This window comes from Chelmon rostratus, chromosome 23 (assembly GCF_017976325.1).
Source record: "Chelmon rostratus isolate fCheRos1 chromosome 23, fCheRos1.pri, whole genome shotgun sequence".
NCBI lineage: Eukaryota > Metazoa > Chordata > Actinopteri > Chaetodontiformes > Chaetodontidae > Chelmon > Chelmon rostratus.
In genome coordinates, this window is record NC_055680.1 from 18060920 (window position 1) to 18084462 (window position 23543).

General features: G+C 44.7%; 1 protein-coding gene across 1 annotated transcript; it reads left to right on the forward strand.

Annotated features, from left to right (window-relative positions):
• Positions 1-2620: 2620 nt before the first annotated feature.
• Positions 2621-10255, forward strand: LOC121626984. The gene is made up of 17 exons (XM_041965742.1): positions 2621-2700; positions 3058-3146; positions 3374-3574; positions 3720-3791; positions 4877-4970; positions 5120-5249; positions 6129-6369; positions 6594-6750; positions 6919-7012; positions 7379-7441; positions 7731-7933; positions 8308-8439; positions 8817-9004; positions 9252-9403; positions 9524-9760; positions 9899-10061; positions 10250-10255. The coding sequence occupies exons 1-17, from the start codon at positions 2652-2654 to the stop codon at positions 10253-10255; spliced, it is 2271 nt and encodes a 756-aa protein (XP_041821676.1). The 5' UTR covers positions 2621-2651.
• Positions 10256-23543: the final 13288 nt, after the last annotated feature.

Consider the following 23543-nt stretch of genomic DNA (forward strand, 5'->3'; position numbering starts at 1 on the left):
CCAATGTTCAGGACATGACTTGAAACACAGTCACACCTGCTTTATATGTACATTATATACAAGAGCAATGCAAAATCTTTTCACTCATCAGATCATTAACCAACAAGGATTTGTTAGCCAATGATCTGACATTAAAAAGAGCAAATTTCAGCTGTAGGGATTCAGTGACAGGAGACTCGACTGACTGAACATCGACAGATTTAAGATGACTGGGACAGGAACCAGATGGTCTGTGATTGCTGCCATGTGTGCGACCATGGCAACGGCCGTTTAAGTTTTATTTTAATTTTCAGGAAGCGGCACGGCGTCTGTCTCATTTCTGATCGACACCTGAGCGACGATATCTGTGGTTATTGTTGTCTAATAGTTGACTGAGCTTCAGTGCGGCAGCTTTAACTCCCTGTCTGGTGATTGAAAATTAAGGTTCGAGGTATTCTGATGGCAGGGGTCATAACTCCATTGAACCTTGTATTCCATTAGCCCCCAGTAGTAATGACTGTACTCTGTATAAAACGTGATTATGAGAGCTGTCACTCTGACTGTGATTGTACTTTTGTTACCCCCAAACCCTCCCTCTCTGTCTGTCTCTCTCTTTATCATACCTTGAAACCTGAATGCACACCCACACCTTCAGACAGGGACATTGTGTTCATCGTTTGTGAGCTACCTGTCATAGTTAATTGGCTCAGTGTAGGTCACCATCTCACGCAGTCACAGACTGTTTGACTATGAAGAGGAACACTCCCATCTGATGTGCTGACAGTGTTTGGGCAGTTTTCCACCCACGTGCATTGCGATGTGCAGGTGGACAGGATTTGGGCTGTTTTAACATGAGTTGAATTGTATCTAGAGTCGATCCATTGAGGTCTTTGTGGATGTACAGACCGCCTGCCTTGTCTGCAGCTTCTTCACATGCACCTGAGAAAAGGCCACAATGACTGTCAATGGACTGCTTTATCTAAATCTAGTATGGACATGAATTCCATTCATTCTAGCTGCACTGTTGAGGTGGTAAGAATCTGACTATCACTGTCTCGACATGGCTGTTAATGTCAGCCTGGATATCTGATTTCTGTTATAGTTTTCAGTCAGACACAGGCACTGACTTTCAGGGTTTTTTCTTTCAGACGAAGAACAGATAGTTTGAGATTTATTCTTATTCAAACTGCCTGTGTGAAGGACTTTCAACTTTCTGACATTGCTGACAGTAAAAGACACGGGGGTCCATAGATCTGACATGGGGGCACCGAAATGAGTGGACTGAAAGCCCTACACATCCCAACTTTCACTGAGAACCATTTTCCTACAATCCAAAACTTCACAGGAATAATTTGAAAGATGCTCTCAACACATAAAAATCCTACACAAAGTGACTTTAAAACCACAAGCAATGGAAAAACATCAGATGTGCATCAATGAAGGCGTCATTACTAAATGAAAACGCTAAGCGACAATTACTAATTCATATTTAACATTTTCTATGAAGTCCATGACTTTATTATTATTTCATGTGTCCTCATCTTCTTCACTAGTTTCCTGCTGACCTGTGTGAAAAAGGTGCAGAACACAAATTAAAGGAGGGTTCACGACAGGTGTCGTCATTTCACCACAGGTATCGCTCCACCTCCGCCACACCCCCTCTGCCCTCCTGGGTGTTAACAGCAGTGAGGATGCACATAAAAAGAGAGGGAGTGAGAGAGAGAGCAGCATCTTCCACACAGAGAGAGCACCAGACAAATCAGCATCATCAGAGACCTTCATCTTCCTCATCCTCCATCAGACCTCCAGAGGGTAAGACAACCTGCCCCCTCCTCGTCTGTCTCTTCTTCTCTCCACTGATATTCACATCTGAACACATCTTAGTTCACATCAACACGTCACTATTGAGAGTGTGAGTTAAAAACGGCTTCTGGAGTAAAACAAAGTGTGTTTTGTGCCAGACTGATAGTCAGTCACTGTGTCGGCAGTTATTACAGCGTTATTACAGAAAATCTAGGAAGTCGTGCAGGTGAGCGCGGCGCAGACAACCGAGGAGAACGTCAGTATTACGGTCACAACTTGATCTCAGATACATTTAGATCATAAGAGGTCATTTTTTGTGCTTCTCCATTCAACAAGTCTGAGTAAGAGCTTATTCTCATCATTGATATGAATTATTTGTTGCTGCTAAACTGGAGAAATATTTGGATAAAAGGGTTTTTAAAGGTGATTTGAAGACTTCAATGAGCTTTATTGTTGGACTTTGGGAAACTGAGCTAAAATCTTTTCACAGTTTTCTCACATTTTATAAACCAAACAATGAATTGAGAAATAAAGTTGCAGATTAATGGATGATGAAAAAATAGTAATTTTCAGCCTGGAGAATGAGCTCAGATGTGACGTCAGTGTTCTGCTGTGAAAAAATGTCTTTCACAGCGACTGAATACTGCAACATTTAGACCAATCACAGACATGCAGGGTTTGTGCGGTCATGGAAAAAGCTGGAGAAGTCATGGAAGTGTCATGGAAATCCACATTTGTACAGTATGAATCCTGCTCATGGACTTTATTTCCTGTTTGTCAGGAAAAGACTTGAAGTTTGAATGTGGCTGTGACTTTCTGTCCAACTGTGTGTCTTCCAGCTCTCTGCCAGCTGATTGGCCTCCTCCAACATGCTCCGCCCCCTGCTCCTCCTGTCTGCTCTCATTGGGCTGCTGCCTGGTAAGCACACACGCCCGAGGCAGCCATGTTGAAACTCCACCCACAAGACGAGTTGAGGGACTTCAGTAGAAGCAACATAATAAATTAGCAAACAGTCTGAGGACAAAGAGCAGAAAGACTTGAAGTCAGTCAGAAACTTTAAGTGCTGATAATCTGCCAAATATGGAGAGATGTTCCTGACACCTCTTTGTTTCTAAGAAGAAGTGGGACCTCATGATGTGATATGAAAAGTTTTGATTGACTGATAAACAAACTCTGTTTTATTCCTTCATGAAGTCAACATCTGAATCCTTCCCTGTTGTCCAACCAGCTCACAGACTCTAGTTCTGATGTCTCATGTGTCTCCATCGTCTTCAGGTGCTGAGCAGCAGTATGTTGGTTCTGCAACATTAAACATCTCCTCTTGTCCCATCTCATATTATGGAGAGCAGTTCACAACGCTGTATGTAAGTAGGAAGGAGCCTGATGCTTGAGAATATCTGTCTTTGTCCATCTAGTGTCTCATTAATGTCCAGTGCAGTGACACTGAATGTCTGAACATCAACTGATGTAACATCCAGAAGAGTGAGAGCTCTGACTGAAACCTCCACAACTCACTGAGTGAAGTGAAGTTGGCCAGAGCTCTTTGTAGAAAAGTTCTTTTGTTAATTCACTCGTTGTGTCTTTTTAACAGGTGACTGCCACGAATGAAGTATTCACAGCCTGTTTCGACAGCATTGGTGTGGACTGTATTACTGGGCCTCCAGTCGATAATCAGACATATTTCTACAATTTACTGTTTGAGAATGGAACAGAATTCAATGATAATTTGCCATCTATTTCCAGCCCACTGATATGCTCAGTGGAGTTGAGTGGGAATATCAGTTCACTTCCTGTGAGTGTTGTTCACTGTCATGACTCAATAAATAGAAATTTAACTGTTTAAACACTCAAAAGAACAAATTATCAAGAACTTTTCTGAAATCTCTTGGAGTAAATTTCCTAATACTGACAGTAACTCCTCTGTTGACTCTTTACAGTTTTCTCTGAAAATAAGCAGCCTTGGCTCACAAGCAGCTGTGAAACTAGAAGCAGAAGACCCGGGTCCACATGTGAGTATGAAGTGTCAAATGAAAGGAAAAACCAACATAAAGTGTCTTTGTGAGCTGTTGCCATTGATTTTACAAGTCTCTGGAACTCTACAGGAGGGATGAACACCATTCTTCCAAAAGATATTCCCTCATTTGGTGTTTAGATCGTTGACTGTGAAGGCCACGGCACATGATTCACATCATTTTCATGCTCATCAGAACATTCAGTGAGTCCTCGTACCCGATGGATGGAGGCAGTGTCATCCTGGAAGAGACCACTCCCATCAGGATAGAAATGTTTCATCATTCTCAGTCGTCTGAGGAGGAGATGATCTTCTGTTTTTCCTGACAGATAAAAAACACAAACGCACGAGCGTCACGTTCATTAAATGTTCCCAGCCTGTTGAAACAGCGGTCAGTTGAGCTCCTGCCATCAGCCCCCCGACAATGAACCCTCTTTCAAAGTCACTTAGATCCTTTTGCCGTCTTGATTCAAAATCAGAGTCAGCGAGACTGAACATGATTGGATGTTCATTGTTTGATTGCACCATGCAGTGAACCTGTGCAGAAGCATCTGCATTCATTATGTTTCTCCACTCGTTAATTCAGGTTTTCTTTTTAATTTGTCACCTGTGTGTGTGTGTGTGTGTGAGTGTGTGTGTGTGTGTGTGTGAAGTGAATTCCATGTTCAAGCTGATGTGTGTAGGATTTGAACATTTCTGACTCCTAGTGGCGATATCAAGAAAGACACTTGGAGAAACCAATGCACACTGCTCCCCCATCACCCACAGCGTCATGCAACCATGTGATCCCAACACCCCCAGTATGAGTCCAGTCCAGGACCTTTGTTGCATAGCGACCCTCCCTCTTTTCTACTGTTGACTATCTAAATAAAGACAAACATCAAACGACAAATACTTGAAGAAATCTGGACACAGTTACTTTTTACCATCAGTTGAACAAAAATAAGGCAACACGTCATGTTTAGTTGAACAAGCGGACAAGACAGAGTCATTTTTCTACTGAGTTTAGCTTCTTTTAATCATGTCTGAAATCATGATCTCTGCTCTGTGATCCTAACATTGGTTGTGTTTGTTGCTGTCTAGGAGTTTGAATTTGTGGTCATCGCTGATTCTGTAGATTCAGTGAATTTGACAAACACAGGCCCGATCTACAAAGACATCAGCGCATGCAGATCAGGTTGGGAAATCCACTGGATCCATAAATCTACATAAATCTACCCTTCAAAACTGAACTGTAGTATTAAGATGTTGCTGTCTCTTGTTATTGGACAGTTTGTAAACTATAAAGTGAACTTTGACATTTGAACCTGATTCTTCACTTCACAGGTGTTTTGTATTTCTATGATGATGAGATCAGTTCTAACCCAGACACCTGCTCCACTGCTTACTGTGATAGTGTGGCAACCATTCAGATTGATGGATGTCCCCCACTGCAGCGTTGTCATGGCAACAACACGTAAGTATGTGTGCTTCATGTTGACGAGAAGGAGCTGTGATGACACAGGAACTTGATGAGGAATCTTTATTCAGGGACGCGTCACTGAGAGCAACAGATTTGACTGCAGGAAGCTTTTAATGTGAAGCAGCAGCAGCAGGAAATGTTGGGTTTGCATCAGCAGGAACTCAACGCAGCTCAAATGCAGCTCTGATAGGAGCAAAGAGATGAGAGAACAGTGAGGCTGATATCTGTGAGATAAAAGAAGAGCAGAAACATCTATGTGTTGTGTCTCAGAGAGATCTACTGAAGTTAGCATGCTAACTATCTAGCCTGGGTCCATCCCATCTCGTAGTACCACTGTGTGCCTCAGGAGGACTTAGTCCCACAGTAAAGCTCAGGCCTCTGGAGGTGTGCGCAGACTGATGCCTGACCCCCCTCTCGCTCCTGATTCGTACGTACTGCAAGACCAGATTTTGATTTGATGGAGGAGACATGAGAAGTTGGCCCCATTCAGTCCTGCTACCAATCAGGACAACAACAGTGTGTGTCAGCGCAGGTTTGGACACAGCACAGTTTTCATCATCAATCAGATGGCAGTGCAGTGTGATCCTGGAGAAAGTTCCAGAACAACAGGGAGACATTTCCCTGGAATACTGAACCAAATATTGATTTTACTGCTGAGTCCTTCAAGTGACTGCTGTTGGCTGACATGTGAGCCAGACCTGAAAACATTACTATATCAAATATTCTGGAGATAAATGCCTCAATTATGACATGAACATGAACAGAAGACTTCACTCCTGTAGTTTGTTTGTTTGAGGGCCCCCTGGTGGCCGCGGCCCTCAGCAGCAGCTGCTGATGGTGTTTGTTGTTTCTGTCCCTCTCCGCCTCCATCAGCTGCAAGTTTGACCCCATCTGCACTGTGACCGGCCCCGCTGTCATTGACTTTAACGACCAACTGAAGACTGTGGAGGATCGGTGTGGGTACACCCTGCTGACAGGTTCATCAATCCAAAATCTCACTGTGGTGGCGAACTTCCAGGAACGTCGTCGTAGAGATGTGAGCTTTTTGGACAGCGTGACACTGCGGCTGCAGGGGCAGGATGATGTTCACCTGGAACAAGGCGGGATAGTTAAGGTAAGCTACCTACAGCCACAGTCTGGTGTCAGTGTGGACTGTGATCCCAAATCCTCGTCACATCCTCTGCTGAGTCAGCTCTCATCTTTCTTCTCAGTCACATTAGAAGCAGTTGTTTGAATTCTGGTGAACTCAGTGGTTGTTGCAGTGAAAACAGTCTGTTTGTGTGTGTTTGTGATGTTTGAGCTGTGTTTCCTCCACTTTGTCTCTCTGCTGTGATGCAGGAGGGGAACACAACACTGACCATCAACGGCTCGACTGATCTGGGAAACGGTGTGGAGGTCTTTGTGGACCCAACTGGAGTCACTGTCACCGTGTCGCACCCCGAGTCCACCACTTCTGTCTTCTTTGACGGGAACACTGCACAGATCATCTTCACAGGTACAGAAACTGAAATCCTACCACTCACCACACAGGACTAGTAATTGTGATGCTCAGCCCTCATCTGGGGCATCAGGACTAAACTCAGCTGTCCTTTAGTGAGCTGCTGTTCACCCAGTATGAACGTTGACACTGATCTGACCCACATCCTGTTCTGAACCTGTCCAGGACCTACTGGACAAGATCCAGAACTGGGGGGATTGTGTGCCAACTCCAGCGCGTCTGTGAGTGATGAGAGACTTCCTGAGGACATTGGCAGCAGGTGAGACCTCAATCACAACCCACTGAATGCTGTTGATCACAGGGTTCAATGTACTTTGTAGTCTCATGTTGAAATTCAGTTCCTGAACACATCTTAACTTGTCTGGACTCTTAATATTTTGGTTGACTCTGTATGTTGTGTTTTCTTGGTTGTCTCACAACAATGAGCATTTCCAGGACTTGACTTTGAAATGATCTGGACGCCTCTTGAAAAAGAAGAAAGGTTCTTCTGCCTTTTGACTTGTGGACTGAAACAAAGACACAAAGCTAATGTGTGTCTATAACACTCAGAAAGTGTGTTTGTGTTTATCTGAATAAGTCAGAGCAGGGGAACAGTCCTCACCTTGTGTTGTGTGTCGCCCTCTAGCTGTGAGGTGCAGTACAATGACACTGCTGACAGTTCCATCAACTGCACCATGATGACTGAACGGTGAGCAGAAGAAACATCTCTCTGTATTCTACTTCCATCTGTGTGCTGAATGACATGTTCCATCACATGTTGAATGTCATGTGATGTGAGGAGGGATGGGAGATAAACACACCTGAACTCATTTGGGGAACAGAGTTAATCACATTTTGTGTGAACAGAAATCTGTGTGACATGAAGCTTCAACAGCTGTCCCGTGTTTAGGTTTATTCCCAGTTATAGAACGTAACACAGCGCTGACTGGACTTCATCCTTCTGTCTCCCTTTCTGTCTCTTCACATCTGTGGAACAGCTGTAACCTCCTGTTGGAGGAGCCCTTCACCGCCTGTCACGACCACACCGACCCAGAGTCCTACATAGACGCCTGCATCGACACTTTGTGCAAATACCCTGCGGTGGACGGTCTGAACTGTCAGTTCCAGGAGGCCTACGCCAGAAGCTGCAACCTGCGCAGCAACGACACACTGGACAGCTGGAGGTCAACGGCCGGCTGCTGTAAGACTTCTCTCACTTCAGTTCAATTGAGTGAAGCTTTATCAACGAGTCGCTTTGAATGACAGAATTCACATTTAAACAAATGGGAACTTGTTCTACTTTCATTCAAACTGAAACTCTGAAAGACAACAAATGTCTGACAGGAAAAAGTCTTTCTCTGTAATTTTTTGAGTGAAACTTTCAGTTTTCACAGCAGTTTGTGGAGAATTGATTAAATTGGCGTTGCAATCATTGTGTGTTTGTGACAGAATCAATCAGTCATCTGCATTAAAAACAGCCAGTGTCTGTACTGAACACTGTTTCTTTAGTGCCATTTTATTATTTCACTTTGTACCATTATAGTTTACATGTGTGTCTCTCTGTGTCTCTCTCAGCCCCCCCTCAGCCCTTCTGTCAGGGAAGGATCTGCAGCGATCATGAGTTCTGTGCTGAGACCATGAGTAGTGGAATCGGCTGCTTCTGTCGGGCCATTTTTGCCTTCCCGTACAGATCGAATGACACTTTGGGTACGTCAGCTGTGACACAACAACACGACTGACTTGTGCAGAGTCCTGATCCTCAGAGGCTGCAGGGTTTTCTCACAGGGAGAGTTGTTTCACACAGATTGTGGAGCTGCTGATAACTGACCTTCAGCACTCAGTTTGACTGAATGTTTGTCATCAGGAGCACAGACGAACCAAACGACCATAAAAACTGGTCGTTTGGTTCCCTCCTTTATTTCTGCCTGTAGAGCAGCTCTGAATGAAAGAAAAGACAAATGTCAGCAAAGCAGGACTGAATGGTTTGACTTGTTGTGTCCCACATGGTGTAAATGTCTGTACAGTCTGTCCTCTCTCTCATGGTCATGTTCCTGTTTCCCTCGTCTGTCCTGCTGGACGTTCAGGTGACCCGACGGTCTGCGAGGAGAACTCAGCCTCAGTTACTCTGGTCGGGTGTCTCCTGGAGGAGAAAGGCATCGACTATACGATGTTACACCTCAATGACCCCACCTGCACGGGTCAGATAGATGAGCTGGACCACATGGTGACCTTCAGCTTCAACAGCAGCAACACCTGTGGGACGGAGGTCATGGTGGGTTCTCCACCACGTCTTTACTCTCAACAAGCAGCCAAATCTCTTCCAGCACTCTGCTGAGCTTCTCCTGCTCTCCTCTGGTTTGGGATCTTTCTGTGGTTTGGTTTCAGCTGTGACCTCCTTGGTTTCTAGAGATGTTGGTCATCTATGAAGCTGATTCTCACCAGTCAACACCTAACAAATGTCACACTGCACAGCTGAATGTAAAGAGTTGTGATGAATTTGAATCTCTGTGACCCTGCAGGCCAACAACAGCCAACTGATCTACATGAACAGCATCGTAGGCAACAACAGTGTCTCTGACAACATCACTCGCCAGGACCAAGTCTACATCGACTTCTCCTGCGTCTTCATTCAGCCAGATGTCAACACTGTGACCTTCAGAATCAAAGACAGGTGAGTGGAGGCTGTTAACTTTGTGTTGTGAAGCTTGTTGTGAAGAGGTTTGTGAGTATAAGACAGCTGAGCTGTGTGTGTGTGTGTGTGTGTGTGTGTGTGTGTGTGTGTTCTCTGCAGCTCTGTGATTGAGAAGATCACATCTGGAACTTGGAATTACACTCTGACCATGAAGGCCTACACCGACGGCGGACGCACACAAGCTGTGGACTCCAACACTGAAGTCCAGCTGAACCAGCAGATCTGGGTGGAGCTGGAGACTGACGGGCTGGATGACGGTTTGGTGGCCCTGGTGACCGACTCCTGCTGGGCAGCCGACCAGGCTGAGAGTCTGAGATACAACCTGATTGTAGACGGGTGAGACTCACAGAGGTGGTCGCTGCTCGCTGCTGTTCCAAATGAATCAGAAGCAGGGACTCGTTCATAAATGTGCTTTTTGATTCCTGAAAACAAAGTGTGCTCTGATGTGATGTGTGTTTTCCTGTTTGTCAACAGCTGTGCGAACCCCGATGATCAGACGGTGAATGTGATGGGAAACGGAGAGGGAACGTCCAACTACTTCTCCTTCAACATGTTCCAGTTCTCTAGGAGCTCTTCTGAGGTCTCTGTGCACTGCAAAGTCAACCTGTGTGGCAACCTGAACCAGACCTGCACCCCGGTACGCCTCCCAAACACACCACACACTCATGAAACCAGCTGCTCATCACTGAAAACAGGCCCTAGCCCCCACAAGTCCTTCTGAAAAGCAGTTCGAACAACAGTTTACAGATGTGTCAGACTGCTGCGGAGCTTCCATCATCTCCACCAAAGACTTTCTGTTTGCTCTTTGTTTGTTCACTCTTCTAGTCCTGAACTGTTTGACATGAGCTGCGTCACTCTTGAACACTCTGTGCAGCTGAAACAACATTTAGATCATCCAGAAACATTTAATGGCATTTTGCCTCCCGGTGGCGGTGCAGCAACATGGTTTGGTCCTTGTCCAAAGAGCAAATATTCCCAGACAAGACTTGGTTGATCTCCAGAAATCAGAATGGTGGCCTTTCACTGTGTGTATTTTATGTTCCATCAGATTTCTATATATTTTCTCTTATTACAATAAGAAATGTAAAGGCAGGACAAAGGAGCACTTTCTGCTCATTGTTCGACTTCTTATTGAACATGTAAACTATCAAACTGAAGGATCCAGAAGGTGAGATGTTGTCGATCACCAGCAACAGTCCAACATGAGCGGACCAGTGTTGGTCCCCTGCAACCTGCACTTTATCTCTCTCTGTCTTTCACTTCCAGGATTGTAGCGGAGGTCTTCGGAAACGCAGATCTGCTGGGTCCAAATATTTAGATGAGGCTCCGGCCTTCATCTCCATGACCTGGACTAGTTAGGTAAGACACAACTCTGCTGCTGAGACATCAGAGCAGAATACACTGATCTGTAAATCTGTTGAGTGATTCTTACAGTGTGTGTTGTCTAAATCTGCTTTAGAGTGTAAAAGTCTCAGACTTTCAGTCTTCTCCATCAGTTCTTGAAACCCTGCAGCCATCTGAAAGTAGCAGGATACACATGTTGATAAATCTGCAGCCAGAGTGCTGTGCCAACACTTCAGTGCCAAAGCCCGTCCTCAGTCAAAAACAGCCATATAGGTCGTCTGCATGTAGGCTACAACAAAACTGTTGACCTTTGTGACCTGAAATCAGTACCAGCCTGCTACAGGATCACCACAAACACTTTTATACACATCAAACTGGTAGTCTGAGCTCATTAATGAGTGGAAGAAGAAGAAGGAACCATGTGATATCTGATGATCTGATGTTGAAAGTAAGACGTGAGTCTGACAGGGAGGTTTTTCTGCTCAGGTTTCACACTCATCACAAAATACAGAGTGAAGAGAGTTCAAGAGTCAAACATGTTGGTTTCAGTCGGGATGCAGGTTTGCAGAAAAGACGTCACTCACAGTTTGGTCTGGTTGTCTTCTCAGGTTGTTTCCACGGTAACTCGGACTGACTGACTGGCTGTCGACCTTCACATTGATTCCTGAGTTTTACGTCGTCCTAATCCAGAGCCTGATTGTGTGAATACTTTTGTTTTCGAACGACGTGTCCTGAAAGATTAGCTCACTTAGCTCACAAGCCATGCTCGCTCACACAGTAATAAAGAGACACTTCTGCCCCTCTTCCAGCTGAGATTGGGTTGATTCAGTCCAGATTCCCCTCAGATGGTAGAAATGATTTCACTGATTAGATCCTTTAAAAGTGAATCTTCCATCAGAGCATAGCATGTTAGCGTGACTCATTTCTCAATAACAAACCTGAGCTAATCTTTGATGGAGCGTCTCTGAGCAGAATGTGCTGCTGTGCCTTCCTCACTGGTTTCCACACTGCAAACACAGCACCTTTTTATTTCCTGAAATATGAAACACTATAAAAACATAATCAAAAACTATATGGTGAAGGAAAGTGTGTGTTGGGAAGCAACAATAATCAGATGTTATTTGGAACAACTAATGATCATGAATGATTAAGTGTTGTCTGCATATTAGAGTGTGTAACATGGAGTGGACAACACTGTATAACTTTAAAATCCTTATAAATCCTGATAATATTTACCTTTTCATTCTTTTCTGGAGACAGCTTTAGGGCATTTAATCGTTCGCAACTGGACCTCGTCAGTTTGTCTTAGAAGACGTTTCGCCTCTCATCCGAGCAGGCTTCATCAGTTCGTACGCAACCAGACTAGATAGGACAGCTCTCGTCCAATGCAATGATGTTAGGTTCAAGTATTTATCCCCTGAGTGAGACCAACCCACAAAAACAAGAATGGTATCACTCTATTGTGAGGCAAACGATCACCCCATTAAGGCGGGGTGGGGTGCAACCCTTTGGTGTCAACGACAGTCGTTCGCCTCGTTAGTGTCCCATTGTTGTCATTGGGAGGCTCCTTGAGCCATGTGTGAATGGCTTTGTTGTTTGTTTTCAGAGGCTAAATCTTTGAATCTCTTAGGGAGAGATGAAAGGACAGCATTGTATGTGGGAGATAGGTGGTGTCTAAGACCTCCCCCTCTGTTCAGAGATGGTTTTTCAACCTTGACATAGATAGCTTCTCTTACCCCTCTTTCAAACCATCTGTCTTCTCTGTCCAGAATATGCACATTTTTATCCTCAAAGGAGTGTGCTTTTTCCTCGAGATGCAGGTAAACAGCTGAGTCCAGCCCTGAAGAGTTAGCTCTTCTGTGTTGTGCCATGCGTCTGCTCAGTGGCTGTTTGGTTTCCCCAATATACAAGTCTGTGCATTCCTCACTGCACTGGACTGCATACACCAGATTGTTCTTCTGAGTGTGAGGTGTCCGGTCTTTAGGGTGCACCAGCCTTTGTCTGAGAGTGTTCCCAGGTTTGAAATGTACCGGGATGTTGTGTTTGTTGAAGATTCGCCTGAGCTTCTCTGATACACCAGACACATATGGAATGACGATGTTATGTCGTCTGTCCCTCTTTTCTTCCTCTGTCACCCTGTTCTTTCTGGAAGCAGCTGAACTTTTCACAAAGGACCAGCTGGGATAACCACATGTTTTGAGGGCCCCTCTCAGGTGTTTGTGTTCCTTGTCCCTTGCCTGTTGGCTGGTTGGAACATTATCAGCTCTGTGTTGTAGAGTTCTGATAACACCTAGTTTGTGTTCCAGTGGGTGATGTGAGTCAAAAAGGAGGTATTGGTCTGTGTGAGTAGGTTTCCTGTAAACCCCAATATGGAGGCGCCTGTTCTCTCCAATGTGGACATCACAGTCCAAAAAAGGCAAACTCATGTCCTTGACATCCTCTCGAGTGAATTTGATGTTCTTGTCCACTGAGTTAATGTGCTCGGTGAAGGCTTGCACTTCTTGGCTTTGGATTTTTACCCAAGTGTCATCCACATATCTGTACCAATGACTTGGTGTTGTTCCCTTGAAAGAGTTCAGAGCCGTTCTTTCCATGTTCTCCATGTAAAGATTAGCCACAATGGGGGATACTGGTGAGCCCATCGCACATCCATGTTTTTGCCTGTAAAACCTTCCCCTAAATTGAAAATAGGTGGTTTTTAGGCAGAGTTCCAGTAACTGGCATATTTGCTCTGGGGTAAGGGTAGTTCTGTTCCGCAAAGTGTTGTCTTGTAACAACTGCTGTCTCACTGTTTCCACAGCATCCTGAGTTGGAATGCATGTGAACAACGATGTGACATCGAAGGAAACCATTGTTTCGGATGGGTCTAGTTTCAAGTCCCGGACCTTATTTGCAAAGTCCATAGAGTTCTGGATGTGGTGTGGCGTTTTGCCAACCAGTGGTGCTAAGACGTTGGCCACAAACTTAGCAATGTTGTATGTCACAGAGTTGATGCTGCTGACAATAGGTCTGAGAGGCGCTCCTTCTTTGTGTATTTTCGGGAGGCCATAGATGCCCGGGATGGACTCTTGTGGGTATAACCGGTGGTATTGCAAACGGTCAATGGCTCCATCTTTCTGCAAACTTTGCAGATATTCTATGATTCTGGAGACAGCAGTTTCTGTCAGCTTGTGCCTGTAACATGATATCAGCTCATCACATGAGTTCAGTTTGATCCATGGTTGATGGTTGAAGCTTTGCCACAACGAGGTTTAGAAGTTCACTCTGAGGAAAACAATGAATTCAGTGCAAATGCAGCATCAACATGTTGATGATTTGCAGATTCCAGGTCAGTCAGAACTGATCTGTGTAGCCTCACTGCACTGACAATCTAAACACAAGACTGGATCCTGCTGTCACGCTCAAAGACACTGACAAGTTTTCTAATACAAGTTTAAATTCAGGACAGCAACAAAAACTAAATATGAAATGTTTTTAATAATGTCATAATTTTAGCGACATTATTGTCACTTGTAAACATAAACTTTTTGAATCATAAAAACAAAATGGTTTCTTTTACAACTCAACATGATGTGATTTAACTAGCCAACAAAATATGATCCAAAACTGTGGCCTTCATGTAGCTGAGATACAAGTTATGCTGTTTCATCTTTTTTATGTTCTTATTATTCATTGTTTGGACAAAAAAAATAATAAAATGAGTTTGTGGGAAAATCAAAACTATGAGTTGGGTTCATGCTTCTGAAACTTGAGGCCACTTCTTGGTGAAATTGTCACAGCCTCTCACGTTCACTTGTCATAACTTATTGTGAATTTGTTGTTGTTTAAATTAATGTTGAAGATGTTGTAAAAAGATGTAATGTAAAAAGTTGGCATTGTACTTTTCATATGTATCATTAAAACGTTTCTGTAGTAGGCATCAAAGGGACTTAGTTCAGGCTACCAGCACATGGAAAAGAGCTGAAAATCAGTCACAATGTGTAATCAGCATTTTAATGTCATAGCGATAAACGGCAGGAAGAGAAGCATCAGATAAGGAGAGAGAACGTGTTTGACTTGTAGACTGCAGTGTGAAATCAGTCTGCTCTGAGTTCTTCACAAGAGGTGAGTAAAATCAGTTCAGGCCAGTTTCAAGCCTCGGTGGCTCGACCAAGGCAAGATCTGAAAGTGAGCCCAACCATGAGAAATCAACGGAAGAATTTCCTTGAAATTATGCAGCTCCTCTCATTCTCACCATTCAAAAGCATCAGCCAGTTTACTGTTGAAAGTGTTTTTCTCAGGGAGGCAAAAACATAAGCGACACAGCAAAATAGCCACTGTGGCATCAACTCAGGTATTTTCTGTCCCTCTTCCTCTCCTGTCAGTGCTGGGTTTTTCTTTGTCTCCAAGAAGGACAAGTCACTCCGTCCATGCATAGACGACAGGGGCCTTAATGCAAACAAGATTAAAAATAAGTACCCCTTGCCACTAGTCTCATCTGGCTTCGAGTCACTGCAGTGAGACTCGGTTATTTTTAAACTAGACCTACGTAGTGTATATCACCTAGTGAGAATAAGGGACTTTACTTGCCTTCTGTCTTCTCTGTCGAAACATGGCATTTTTGGGTCCTTTAAATCACCAAAAACATAACAGCAATAATTCAGTGGAGTAACATTTTCTTCCCTGATAGCATTTAATACCAAAATAAGACATTTGAAACAAAGTTTTTGCATAAATTTAATAATTACAGTGAAGTGCATGTAGTTTCTAGTTTGTCCATTACACATAACATAAAACTACTATTTAATATCATTAAAAGTACCACTGGGTAGGTGAAATATGCAATTACTATAATCATCAACAATCTGTGACCAATGTTTACATTTGTACATGCAGATAACGATCGATAGTAAAATACCAACAGCCACGGCAGCCGGAACATCAATCCAGCTCTTGGGAATACAGAAGTCCGAAGTAGGACTGGATCAACCCAATTTAGCTGGAATATCAGCGGGTGAAGAGACAGCACTGAGGAGTAACCAGTTAGTGATGTACAGATGTACAGGAGGTTCTGACCTGCATCACGTCTTGGCTGTATTTCAGTCTGGTGCTGACAGTCAGCAGCAAGGCATCATGGCTGCTACAGCACTGAGACTTTTTGTCACTCTATTGCTCATTGGTCTGTTTAGCCAGCAGACAAATATCTGTGCACTATTTTTGATAGACAGCTCTCTTCATTTGGCTCTCCAATGATGGATGTGTTGGTCCTGCTGGTTGCACAAGCTGACTACAGTTGCAGTTAAGTAGGAAAAAGCAAATTAGTTGCTAACGATAGTTACGCATGTAACTACGGTTCTATGAATCCTGGATGACCGTCAGAGGCAGTGCTTTAAGCACTGAGTGACTCCGTCTTGTGCAACAAAGTCACCTGTGAGTGACCCCCTGATGACCACGGACAGGCTATAACTTAAGGTGTCGCCAGGGGATCTGTTCCTGCAGAATCTTCTCACAAAGCCACAAGGATTCTCAGTGACTGAACGCTGTGGCGGTCATCCAGGATTCATATTCATAGAACCATAGTTACATGCGTAACTATCATTCTATTTTATCCTTCCTGACCGCCAGAGGCGGTGCTTTAAGCACTGGATGACCAATACCAACAAAGTCAGGAGGAATCCAAAATACAGACCTCATTGACTGGAAGCAGAAGAACTTGGTAGGAGGACCACACCCAGTGGGTGAGGAGGGGCAATGTTTACTCGATAGAACCTTGCAAAAGTGCTTGGCGACACCCACGAGTGTGCAGCACATATTGCCTCCAGAGGCACTCCTCTCAGTGCAGCCAATGATGTGGAGACGCTTCTCACAGAGTGGCATCTCACGCCAGATGGCAGAGGATGACCATCTGTCTTATATGCGTGACAAATGGCTTCCACGATCCAGTGAGCCAGACGCTGTTTGGAGAGAGGACAACCTTTCTTCGGACCGCCAAAGCACACGAAAAGCTGGTCCGACTGGCGTATACCCACAGTACTGTCCACAATGGCTCTCAGAGCATGCACAGGACACAACAGCACCAACTTCCCATCCCCTTCCCCTACTGGCGGGTCAAACCGAGCCATCTGGATAGGCTGATTAAGGTGCGAGTTTCACAAAACCATAGGCAAGAATGCAGCATTCGGCCATAAGGTGACCCCTGAACCGTCTGAGTTCCACCATAGGCAAGAACTGCTGATCGACAGGGCATGAAGCTCGCTAACATGTTTTGCCGAGGTGATAGCGAGGAGGAAGGCAGTTTTCACTGACAACCACCGTAGGCCTGCCTGTGCCAGGGGCTCAAAGGGTGGCAAGCATAGAGCATCCAGCACCAAAGGCAGGTCCCATGCTGGAGCTCTCGGCAGTCGTGGGGGAAGTAGTCTCAGAGCCCCCCTCAAGAAGAGGGCCACCAACCTGTGATATCCCACCGTGTTGTTTTTGGCTGTATTTCAGTCTGGTCTTTACAGTCAGCAGCAAGGCATCATGGCTGCTACAGCACTCTATTACTCATTGGTCTGTTTAGCCAGCAGACAAATATCTGCCCACTGTATGTGATCGACAGCTCTCTTCATTTGTCTCTCCAGTGATGGATGTGTTGGTCCTGCTGGTCGCACAAGCTGACTAAAGTTGCAGTTAAGTAGGAAAAAGCTAATTAGCTAATGTGCTAACAGTAAGTTAGTGCTTGGCCATGTGACTGTTATCTTCTGCACTGAACAGTTTTCTCTGAACTGTTTGAAAGCAGCACAAACTCCATCAAATCCAAAAAACATGGAAATGTTTTATTCATAGAAGCCAAGTTGAAATTACTGAAAGAATCAGCAAAATGTTCCCATTTAAAATATTTCATTGGATTTCCCTACAATATCCACTTCCAGCAACTTTAGCACAACTAACACGCTTAAAATTTGTGCTACATTTGGATGGAACTTAGCAACATATGTTGTGGTCAAATTCCTGTGTTTATTTTTTAGTGTCTGTCTCTCGGCCTCCGTGCATCCCTCCTCTCCTCAGTTCTTCTCTCTCTGTTGCCAGTTTGAGTTTGCTCCTGCATAGCCTTAGTTATTTCTTAGTGATTACTCCCTTGGACAGAGAAGACAGATGGTTTGAAAGAGGAGTGAGAGAAGCCATCTGTGTCAAGGTTGAAAACCGTCTCTGAACAGAGGGGGAGGTCTGAGACACCACCTATCTCCCACATACATAATGTTGTCCTTTCATCTCTTCCAAAGTGATTCAAAAATTTAGCCTCAGAAAATAAACAACAAAGCCATTCACGCATGGCTCAAGGAGCCTCCCAATGACAACAATGGGACACTAACGAGGCAGACGACTGTCGTTGGCGCCCAAGGGTTGCACCCTACCCCGCCTTAATGGGGGATCGTTTGCCTCACAATAGAGTGACACCATCCTTGGTTTTGGGGGTTGGCCTCACTCAGAGGATAAATACTTGAACCTAACGCCATGTAATTGGACTAGAGCTGTCCTATCTAGTCTGGTGCGCATGAACTGATGAAGCCTGCTCGGATGAGAGGCGAAACGTCTTCCGAGACAAACTGACAAAGTCCAGTTGCGAACGACTGAATGCCCTGAAAATGTTCTCTCCTCTAAAGATCCCTGACCTTGAAGAGTTTCTCAAAAAATAAAAAGGATATACTCATGCACACACACAGAAAGCACAAAGACAGACCTAGAGACACACACAATAACATGCTCACTCAAACAGACACAACACACAGACCCATAGAAATACACACCCAGTCACCCACACACAAACACACTAACACACACAACGACACACAGACCCACAGGCTCACACACATGAACATGTTCACTCACACACACTCATGAACATACACAATGCCGAACCTGAGTCTTTAAAATTTCATGTTTTACGTTATGGGGACTTGACTTGAGTCCTCATAAGGACAGTGAGTCCCCACACTGAGACAACAAACAGTCCCCACATGCCCCATGAATGATACACACACCCAAAGACAAAACGATCCACAGACATACACATAAGAACATGCTCATACACACACACACACACACCTACCTAACTCAAACCCTCGGTATAAAGTTTCATGATTTACGTTATTGGGTTTTGTCCCCTTAACGTCCCCACAATGTCATTACTTAAACAGTCCGCACAACACCAGAAAACCAGAACACACACACACGCAAATAGACACTAACACAAACCCACTCAATCAAACACAAACACACATACACACACAACGACACAAAGAACAACAGACTCACTCACTCATACTCATGCACATGCGCACGCACACACACACACACTCTCAACTCAAGTATTCACCCCATACGTAAGGTGAGTCCCAAAATGTGAGGGTGTAAACACATTTATGACCCAAAACAAGAGTAACATACACACACACACACACACACACACACATGCATAGTAGCATATTCACTCATGCATACACACATCCAACTTAAATCTTTACTGTAAAATTTCATGTTCTGGGGACATGTGTTTTGTCCCCATGAGGACGGTGAGTCCCCACAATGTGCACAAACAGTTTTATGTGCCCACAACAGTTGACAAAGTAACACAGACCCACACACACTAACATGTTCACTCACACACGCTCATGCACACACACTGAATTTACTGTTCTTCCTGTTCTTGTCTTCTTTATGTTGTTCCATCAGTGTTTTGTGTTTTTCACTCAAAGAAAGAAAATGTTCATAAAGCCTCAACCGTTGTGTCATCACTCCATACATGATTATCTAAACTCACAGGCTGAGTTCTGTCAGAGCTCTCAGAGCTGGAGGAGGAAACTCTTCAGTCAACAAAGTTATGGGAACATTTCCAAGTACTTGTGCAGTTGCATTCCACTAAAAGCATATGTGCTGGCTCTCGTCAACCGGTGCAATTATCATTTTAAAGGCATTTAACTTAATGAAAATAATCAATCACAACATGACACTTTACATTCACACCCTCAGCCAGGAACGTTGTCAAAGTTGTTGATCACCTACCTGTCATGACATTCTCGTGTAGGTGTGACGCAGATGTCAGATTCTCTGGAAGTTTGTCCAAAGTCAGTGCAGCATGGCACCAAAAAGCAGCTTCACCATGTTTGGTTTTAGGTTCGCAGGGATCAACACAGTGATGCTGACCAGAGCGAGAGAGAGGTGGGACCCCATTAGACACACCTGCTTCTCATCAGTAAGCCCGGCTTCTTAAGGCATCACCAAGCACAACCAAGCACATATTCCACTCACCAATCTAAGGTTGCGTTTGTTATGAACCTACTCACCGGACACGCTGCCGCCTGGCCCGTAGCTATTTCTAGCCAACACTAAGATCTCCTGACTGATTCTGAGGGTTTTTGACCACCCAGTTAAGGGCCGACAAGCAGTGGGTCAGTTACTAGATTTACAACAAGGCACCCAGTCAGTGTCCCAGTACGTGATCAGTGTCCACATCTTGGCAGCAGAAAGTGGGTGGGGGGACTCAGCTTTACAGGCAGTGTTTTTCACGGGGCTAGCGGGCGAAATAGAAGATAAGCTAGAAGTACGAGTAGACAGCACCTCGCCCAAATCACATCATCGACCTAGCCATACGACTAGACAACAGGTTGAGGGAAAGATACAGGGAACGGAAGGATAGGGGGAGAAGACGGCTCTCCACCGGTCCCCAGCCCAGCTCTCCAGAGTCCAAGCCGGCCACCCACATCACCAGCGTGACTCGCCAGACCCCAGCTGAGGAGCCCATGTAGCTGGGACGGACTCGTCTGACCCCCGCCGAACGTCAGCGACGGATGCAAGGAAAGCTTTGCCTCTACTGCGGCCGGGAGGGACATTTCCTCGCCCACTGTCCAGAGGTGCCAAAAAGACCAGGCTCACAACCAGGAAGGAGGTCACTGCTGTGTCGAATCTCCTCAGCCTCTACATCACAAATTCAAGTGCCAGGTATGATCCACGGTCCCCAGCAGTCGCTCCCGGTCCAAGTTCTAGTGGACTTGGGAGCTGACGACAACTTTATTGTGATAGATTTTGTTAAGACTCACAACATCCCTGTGTACAAGATAACCTCCCCTAATGAGGTGCATGCCATTGATGGAAAATTACTGGAATCTGTTACACACAAGACTGAACTGCTCAAGTTAATTCTCTCCAGCAGAGTACATTGAACTGTTTGTCATCACCTCACCACTAACCTCTGTCATTCTGGGCATCCCCTGGCTCAGGAAACATAACCCACACATTGACTGGGCTACGCCCACCAACCCGCAATTGGCGTCTACACTGTCATGCTCACTGCCTCCAGTCCGCTGTTCCAGCAAGGTCCTCCATTCTATCCCAGTCACCAGAAGAAATCGACTTATCTACCGTCCCCACAGAGTACCACGACCTGCAGAAAGTCTTTAGCAAGACCTCCGCTTGCACACTCACCCCCCCCATAGACCTTATGATGGTGCAATAGACTTACTTCCCGGTGCACCTCTTCCCACCAAATGACTGTATAATCTTTCCAATCCTGAAAGGGAGGCCATGGAAAACTATATCACTGACTCGGTGGCAGCGGGTCTTATTTGGCGGTCATCTTCACCTGTAGGATTTGTTTTGGAAAAAAAGAAAGACAAGACTCTACCCAATTATGAAAGAACACAGAAGCAAAAACATACGCACGTCACTGATTGCTGACAAACTCTTTATTAACGGACAGTTATTCCAAGACAGTAAAATAACACCTTGGCTCTTCTGATTTGCATGTCCGCAATGCATAGTTCATATTCAACAAAAATCCTCGTCCTATTGCTCTCATCACCTGACCTGGCCCCAGGGGCGTCACTAGGTTTTAAGAACAAGGGGGGCTTAGCCCCCAAGAGATGCACAGGATGTGAGTGGATGTAGTGCACAAGTACAAAACTTCACAAACAGCCAACAAAGACTGAGAAATTATTCATTATTATTATTTCAGTCTGTTTTTAATACAGTACAACAACAAACAGAGGTTTGCACAGTAACAGTGTGTTCACATCACTGACGAAAAAATGGCTACACTTGCGAGCTACTTGGTGGACGGAAGCATCAAAGAAGGCCGTCTGTTTTTAAGGGTGGCAAATCGGTCTATCACTCTGTTTTGACTCAGATGCTGAAGCTCGTCTTTTTCAATTGACATGACTGCAAGACTGTGAAGTCTTTTCTGACCCATTGTTTGACGCAGCCAGGAATGCAGCCAACACAGTGCACTAAAGGACCTTTCACACGAGCAGCTGCTTACAGGCACTGTTAGGGCAACTTGGATGGTTGCCTTCAGAGAGGGAAACATGTCTGAGTCAAGGAGGTTGTGCACAGACAATATATCTTCTTGTGGACATCCAGCCTCTGTCTGGGCAAGAACGTTTCTGGCCACCAGAACCTCCTCTGTTTTCAGGTCAATGCTGTAGTGCTTTGCAAGTTCATTCAAGTGTGATTCACTCAAGAAGTTCTCACATTTAGGACTGCATGCCTGGATGCCTTTTACTAGCCCTGCATCTACACTGCAAAATCTTTGCTCAAGCTCGCCAACCATCCTATCCACACAAGGGAAAAGTAACTCTCTTTTCAATGTGTCTGAGTCGTTCAATTCTAATCATTTCTCTCCTACTCACCTTTCCAGTAGAGGTCTCTCCCCTCTCACTCCCTGTGCTCCTCTGCCCTGACTCCTACACGTCAATAGAGGTGGTGGAGTGATTATTATTAGTGTATTATTATTATCCACTGATGGTAATCATATGTGAATGAGCCCAGCTCCATGCGTGAAGTGAGAAACACGGCTGATGGCTGATGCTCCAGTAGGAAGTCACCCCAACGATAGTGGTAAAAAAAGAGTGCATACTTAACTCTATAAACAACCAGGACCTTCACAATGCATTTCAGACTAACTAGCTAGCAGCAGCTAAGTAGCAGCGTTCTTTCAGAGCTGGGATGTAACTTTTGACCGCAAAACAACAAAGGTAAGACGTGCGCAGATTGTCTGTAGTGTGTGCGCAAGCCAGGTTTTTGTTTGTCAAACACGGAGCATTTGGTTTATTAACTACACGGGACTTTCTGCTGTCAGCTGGGGGCTTTAGCTAACTAACTGTTGCTACCAGCAGTGATGAATGCTTACTTTCTTGAAAAACCTTCTTATGTCCATCCTTCACCCATCCGTTCACGCTCTGCTCCTGCCGCTGTGCGCTTCAGAGGGACACACAGGCTGCAGTTACCGACTGCGAGCAAGGTCACAGGGAAAACGTGGACTGGATTTTCAGTGATGGGGGCGTTCTCTATATGAAAAAGTGGAATGGATTGGATAACGACGCGCTGAAGGGGCTCTCTCTACCTTACGCTATGAAATGAGATTTATGATCAAATTTAAGTGAATAATGACAGGCTATATGATTATTGATTTAAACTTATATTCTAACCACTTTGTATTGAATATGTGGGCATTTTTGGTTAAAATTATTATTATATGATTACTATTTTTAATAAAACAACACAAAATTATTTAGGGGGGCTTAAGAATATTTTAGGGGGGCTGAAGCCCCCCTAAAATAGGCCTAACGACGCCACTGCCTAGCCCTTTAATCTCTCTTACATGTTAACTTAAGAGTGTGTTGATGTTGTTTGCCAAATTGCGCTTATATCCATACATTTTGTGCAATACTACATATTTCCTTTACATTTTGTGCAATATTGCATATAATTTACTGCTTTGTATACTCTTCTGTGCAATAGTAGTAACACTATTATTTTTAAT

Coding starts and splice junctions, on each gene's coding strand:
- LOC121626984 (XM_041965742.1), top strand. CDS start 2,652: ATGCTCCGCCCCCTGCTCCTCCTGTCTGCTCTCATTGGGCTGCTGCCT. Junction 8,440..8,816: donor CAGATCGAATGACACTTTGG/GTACGTCAGCTG, acceptor CTGGACGTTCAG/GTGACCCGACGGTCTGCGAG. Junction 9,005..9,251: donor CCTGTGGGACGGAGGTCATG/GTGGGTTCTCCA, acceptor GTGACCCTGCAG/GCCAACAACAGCCAACTGAT.